Here is a 6,696-nt window from a genome sequence, read left to right on the forward strand (position 1 = left end):
AGAAAGAATTGCAAAAAAAAGATAAAAAATCACTTAGATTTAAGATGAAATCGTCACAAATAAAGTGCACAAAAAGTGATTATTTAAATTTGCGATTTGAAACTCGCGTCGTAATAAAAATTCGGGATTTTCGAAATCACGTAGAAAAGCGGAAATAACTGTTTAAAAAAATCATTTATTTTTACGATAAAATCGGCTTAAAGAAAGTGCGTTAAACGTACATTTACTAAAGAATCTGTTAAAATTGATTGTGTCAAAACGTGATGACTTAAAAATTGCCATTTTTTAAAATTTTTTTATTGTGTTTAGAAGCTCTCGCGGGCCGCACTTCAGTAGTCGAAGGGCCGCATTTGGCCCGCGGGCCGCAGGTTGTGCACCCCTAAATTACACAGTCAAATGGTTTATTGCTTGAAATAATAATTTCTCATGCCCTGATGGGTGATTTAATTAAATATAAAGCTGCTAATATGTTTTTGTTGTAGTATATGTTTACACTGCTTTAACTCTTTTATTTTTAGTAATTAAAAGTTCCATTCTCTGACAAGAATAAATAAATTTTCGATGGTAATAAGTTGTATCAGAACCTCATCACATCTATAATTGCGTTAGCAGCATAATTAAATCATCTATTTAAAATGGTTCACCTTTTTTTTGTATATTTTAGTTATTTAGCCTATTTATTTATAAATTTTGAAAATTCTTCTAAGTGTTGTTGCGTAGCTTTGTTTTGTCAAAGACCAAAGATTTAATCACTTTTAAATTGTAGGATTATGTTTTACTTCAATTAAACTGATTTTCTATCAATTTAACCAAACTTTTTCTTTCTAAATGCCAGTTTTTATTCATTTCTTATAGTTCTTTTCTTTATGGTTCTCAATTATTTTTTCTGGAAAATTAAATTATATATTTGCATTATTTCCATTTTAATGTCACTGTAAAATATATTTCTCTCTCTTTATAACAGGTTACCTCTTTTCCCAGCTCAAGTTATGGTTTAAAGAACATGGTAGGCAATGTATGGGAGTGGACTAATGATTGGTGGACAGTGCATCATTCACCTGAGCCTCAACACAACCCTGTAAGAAATCTATCGAAAAAACTAACGATTATTAATGAAGATTGTTTAACCAATTAATTAAATTAAATTTCTGAAAAAAATCTGATGGTTTAAATTGATTGATGGATTTTTTCTCTCCATAAAATATATAAACTTTACAAGCATTTTATGACTTTGTTTTTAAAAAACATTTTTCACAATGAAAGCAAAGGTATGGAGAGCATTGAATATAAAGAGCACTTGAACTAAATTATTTTTTTCCTTGCTAGTAATTTCAACCTACGTAGGATATAGTTATTTTTTACACTATTTTATGATTTAATCAAAATTTTATTTACGTTTTTTTTAGTAACGTATAGGCTTGTTTTGTGAACATAACTTTGGTTACAAGTACACATTATCCTTTTCGGATTTGTTATTGACAAAAGAAATCTATATTAATCCTAATAATAAACCATATATATTTTCTATAATTAGGATTTAAAGATTTATAATGTCAATGTCGTCTCCCATTTAAAATTAATTTCATCAAAAGAAAAAAAAATTTAATTTTGCTCATTCTGATGATGATTTATAAATGAATTAGTTGTTATATATTGTTGTTGCTTGCTAATTTTGCAGAAGAAAAATATTTTGATTTAGTGCATCAGTGATGTACTAAATAATTATTTTGTTTTAATAAACAAATACGTTGATGTTCTTAAACGGAAATATTTTAATCTACTAATTTAAAGTAGATAATAATAATAAAAAAGAAATTATAAATTCCCTAACTCTTAATTTTTTCTGCCTTTGCCATTCCAATTTTGTATTTTTTCTAAATTTAAATTTTACATTAAATTGCATTTAAAATTCAACTATTTGTTTGCAATCATTAAACTTTCTTCAATTGCAAATGTATGCATAAGATTGAATAGTGAAAACAATTAAGTTTTTATGATTAAATTTGCATACAGTAAAAAATAATAACAATATAAATATTCTTTCAGATCTAAGAAGAAAAAGTGCTTTTCTTTTTCTTAGTTTTATAAAATAGGTTAGATGTTTTTTATTTGCAATAACATAATTATATATTATTTTAGACGGGTCCAGAATCAGGAAGTGATAAAGTAAAAAAAGGAGGATCATATATGTGTCATAAAGTAAGTATGATTTCTAGTAAAAAGTGTTTCCCTTCCCTTATTTCATTGTAATTTTAGAAGAAACTAATATGCTGGAACTTTTGCGATTCTGTTTAAAGGCCTATTGCTACAGATATAGATGTGCTGCTCGAAGTCAAAATACGCCTGACACTACTGCTGGTAATTTGGGATTTAGATGTGCTGCCTCTGCTCCAAAAACAACTACCAATCCATAAAGAACATTAAAGTTGATAATTTTATTATAATTGCACATAATTCTGTACAAGTGTCAACAAAATCAAATTGTGTGGAATATCGGTTTTTATATTTCATTTCATTGTTGAACTTCAATCAATATAAGTCACATTTTCAAGTTTTTCAGGAGAGCATTTCTTTTTTACCAAAAAGGCTATTTCCATGTAGGCAATATGTTTACCTTTATTGTGTTATTTATAAGAAATTCCAGAAATCTGTTAGGTTTTTATTTAAAAAAAAGTTCTAACAATTTGATGTAAAAATCTCATCTTGAAAAAGTCCTTCAAGTTTTGGAGAAAATATGTCTAGTCACATTTCATCAACTTTGATTAAGGATGAGATAACCTTAGGCTTAAACAGCCAATATTATTGGCTGAGTAATAAATCAGTTACTTTTATTAGGTTTAAAAGCAACCAAGAGGTAACTAAGATCAGATTGTAAGTATCTCTCATTGTTTACAACTACCCTAAAAATATAAAATATGCACTGTAATGCAAGGTAGTTTTTCACATTCATTAAATGTTTTACTCCTTTTGTGACGATTTTAAGATTAAATTAAATAAAGTTCATATATTTTTAAGTTTTAAAACTTGAAATATTAAATTTATAATGAAGTGTTCCAACAGTATGAAAGTGGCAAAATTATTGTATCATATTGTTAGCTGAGTAACTACAACAATGTGTTTTTTATCGCTTGCATTTTAAATTCCATTTTTTTAAAAGGATTTTCTGTTTATATGAAAAAAAAAGCATAAGACTTGTTGGCTTAACATAAGGGACAATTATTTTAATTCTACCACTGAATGACAAAGACTGACATATGGAGCTGTCTCAAGAGTGAGGTAAGCAGGGCATTTTCTTGGGAACCCATGCCGGTGATGTTTAAATTTTTTTACAAATATAAAAATATTAGTTTTATAATTTACACTTGCAAATCTTGTTTTATTACATGGAAGAAATATATAAGATTTTATTTTTCTAGAAGTCCAGTACAAAAAAAGTTTTATACAAAACAAAATTAAAAAAATAAGATTTATTTAAACATCTTTAACTTACAAGTAAATCTGAGTAAGTTCATGTATAAATCTGTAAATTCATGAAGCATTAATTTAGTAAATAGAATCCATTTTTGTATAAAGAAAGACAATGAAGCTTGACTTTTATAACAAATTTTACAATGGATCTAGGAAATTGTTTTTTAAATCACACTGTATTGATATAGAGCGAAACTTTTTACTTCTCATTCCAGATATATTTTAGTACTTTTGTAATTCACGATTGCTAGTAAATATTATATAAAAATTTTATAATCAAGAACATGTTATGTTTTAAGTATTTATTTTTGTCAATAAAACAATAAATTTTTTAGCCTCTGTCTTTTTTTTTCTTAAAGTTATTACAAGGCTAACACCTTAACATTGTATTATCAACCTAAAAAATTTACAAAATATATGTGAGAATAATAAAATGTAAAATATTGGTAATTTATTTTATTCATAGGCTGTGTCACTCTTTTCGTGAATAAATTCATAACTATTGTTAGTTAAATTACATTTAAAATCTTAAATGAAACTTAATGCTAATAGTAAGCTTTTATTGCAGATTACTATTGTTATTAAGTTTTAGTAAAGTCTTCACGTAAACGATCACAAAATGCATTACAATTATTAAAATAAAAAAAATTCTATGATGAATAGAAAATAACCATAAATCTTTTACCATTGCTTTTTTGATACATTATTGCAGCAAAAAAACAAGGATTTGTATCCAAATTTATATTTTTTACTGAGAAATTGACTAATAAGAGGTGTGTCCAATTTCTTAAGATAAAATCAGCAATCAATATTAGCAAATTTATTTTAAAACCAAAGTAAGAATTTTTTGTAATACAAAATGTTTTGAAATTACCACTTAATGTATATATTTAAAAAAAAAAATGTACACAATATCTCCTATTGTGTACATTTTCTTTAATGTAAATAAATAAATATTTCAGGTCAGAGGGGAAAAAAAAATCTAAATTCAGTAAATCTAGGCCTATTTTTTTTTAGTAAAGATTGACATCAAAACCTGTATGATTGCTAGATTATTTGAATTACACAAAGTTACATCAGACAATCAAACTGGTTTTGAACCTTTCTTCTTACTTTCATCGTCACTAGTGAGATTGATTTTGATGGTGTTTTTATTTTCCACTGCTTAAATATTGAGGCATGTGATGTGTTAATTCTTTTGACTTATTCTTTGTCCAGGATTCGAAAAATATAGACAGTAATTATGGAATATCATGCATTATATTTTCTTTAGTAAATTGCAACAAAAATTTGGTTTTTCAAAATGAGCAAACCCTATGAATGAAAATATCTTAAGTATACAGTTACCTATAAAATACCATTACATTTACGACAGAAATTATCTACAATAATAGGATTTGTAAACTGCATTTATATTTTCCTTATTTATTGTGCAATCGTGAAAAATAATGTTCAAAATTGAAAATAATTTTCATTTTCCGTAAAAGCTCTAGTGACTCATTTCAGAAGGCACTGCTATTTTATTTTTCACAAGTCTGATAAAACTAGATTATTTGTTATCCCAAATCAGAAAATAATGCAATCAATTATGCTTAAGTGAAAAACTAAAAGAAATTCAAATTTTTTTTGTGTGGAAAGACTTATTTTTTTGCAAGCTCATATCATACAGGCTGGAAGATTAATGCTTTATAAAACTAATAATTATGAAATAGGAAAGTAGAAAAATTTAGAACTGATTGTGAAACAATAATTGGCATATTTTATTCACGATGTTTTCTATTTCTTGAATTAAAAATAATTTCATACTGTTAGTTTATAGCAAAATATATAGTTAAGTCTATTAGATATTTATGAGTTTTTTCTCCCATGTAAATTCACCAAGTCATGGCCCATAGATTGGGAATTGCTAGTAATCTATATTGTTTTGACTGGAGTTGAATGAGTGTTTATCACTGAGGCTGGGAGTTTCATTCCCAAAATGGAATATTTAATACTTTAAGATTAGTCCTGTCTAGGGCTGGAGTGTTTTGCTCTCAAGTCTAAATCCATGAAATCCCCAAAATATGAATGTGTCCTTTAACATATATTTTCTTGTTCCCTTTTATTTTAATACAATTTCTGATATTTCAAGTTCAGTTAAATATTTTGACTAACAGTAAAAACCGAAAAATTTGAAACCTATAAGATCTAATAATTGAAAGCTGAACTTTAAACCCAAAAAATACAACACTAGTGAAAATAAAACTCTCCCACTTATGCTAACAAATATCCCTTACTCATTTTAAAGCGTACTTTTCAGCATGCAATTTGGAAACATTTTCTCCTCATGTTTACATAATAAAAAACCTTGTGTATGTGAGTCATATTTCTTATTTCAAGTAGACGGTCAAATCTACATGCATCTCAAATCCTATATACATTACCATTCTGATCGTAAAGTTAGTTTTTAAAATGTTGCTAAACACTGTCACAAACGTGATGGCCGGGAATGAACTAGAAATTACTCTGGCATGCTGGGTGGAAGATTAGTGTCTTATGCTGGCATGTATGTGACAGCCGCCATGAAAGGATTAAATTAAACAGGATCATAATCATTTTAAAGTAATTAGACACTTTAACTATCATTAATTATTTGAAAAACTATTAATAAACAAAACAAAAGATGGTATTGTGTACCCAGTTTTTTTTTTATAATAACAGTAACTAATACAATAAAGAACTATGCTAAATATTAATGTTAGTGAAGGACATAAAAACAGTAAATAGTTAGGTTTAATTGCTCAAAAAGTTCCTCCTAGAAAAAGTTCTTTATCTGTGCTTCGTTCATGAATAGAGGCTTTATGCCAATTTCTTTTTATGTTTTTCTCCTAAAAAACTACAACTTAAAAGAATAAATTTTCGAAATTGTAAATTCTTTCATAATGTGGTTATCGATAACGTTTGAGGCGATTTATATACAGCATTATGCTGCAAATTAAAAATTTCATACGAAAATTACGTCTTTAGCTGATAGGTGTTATAATTAAACCTTTGCCATCATAAATAGTACAACTTTCCAGTGACATTTTTAACAGTTTCTTATCATTTACTTTGAATAAGTCATAAAAGTTTAAGTGTTTTTATTTTCAAATTAAAGTTAAGCTATGAAATAACCTAGTTACCATGCCATTATTTTCAAGTTCTTTCTACCTTTTAATATTATTCAACAATCTTTTTATCGCACAAAAG

The 6,696-nt window shown here is 26.6% G+C and overlaps 1 protein-coding gene across 1 annotated transcript in view; it reads left to right on the plus strand.

Annotated features, from left to right (window-relative positions):
- The window catches only part of LOC107452563 (formylglycine-generating enzyme), an 11,826-nt gene extending 8,024 nt beyond the window's left edge, over positions 1 to 3,802 (plus strand). Inside the window, exons 6-8 of the mRNA XM_016069054.4 lie at positions 965 to 1,078; positions 2,140 to 2,199; positions 2,298 to 3,802. Of these exons, the coding sequence (XP_015924540.1) occupies positions 965 to 1,078; positions 2,140 to 2,199; positions 2,298 to 2,414 (291 nt within the window). The 3' untranslated portion in view covers positions 2,415 to 3,802. The remainder of the gene's footprint in view (positions 1 to 964; positions 1,079 to 2,139; positions 2,200 to 2,297) is intronic.
- Positions 3,803 to 6,696: the final 2,894 nt, after the last annotated feature.

The sequence above is a fragment of the Parasteatoda tepidariorum genome, chromosome 2 (genome assembly GCF_043381705.1).
Source record: "Parasteatoda tepidariorum isolate YZ-2023 chromosome 2, CAS_Ptep_4.0, whole genome shotgun sequence".
NCBI classification, from domain to species: domain Eukaryota; kingdom Metazoa; phylum Arthropoda; class Arachnida; order Araneae; family Theridiidae; genus Parasteatoda; species Parasteatoda tepidariorum.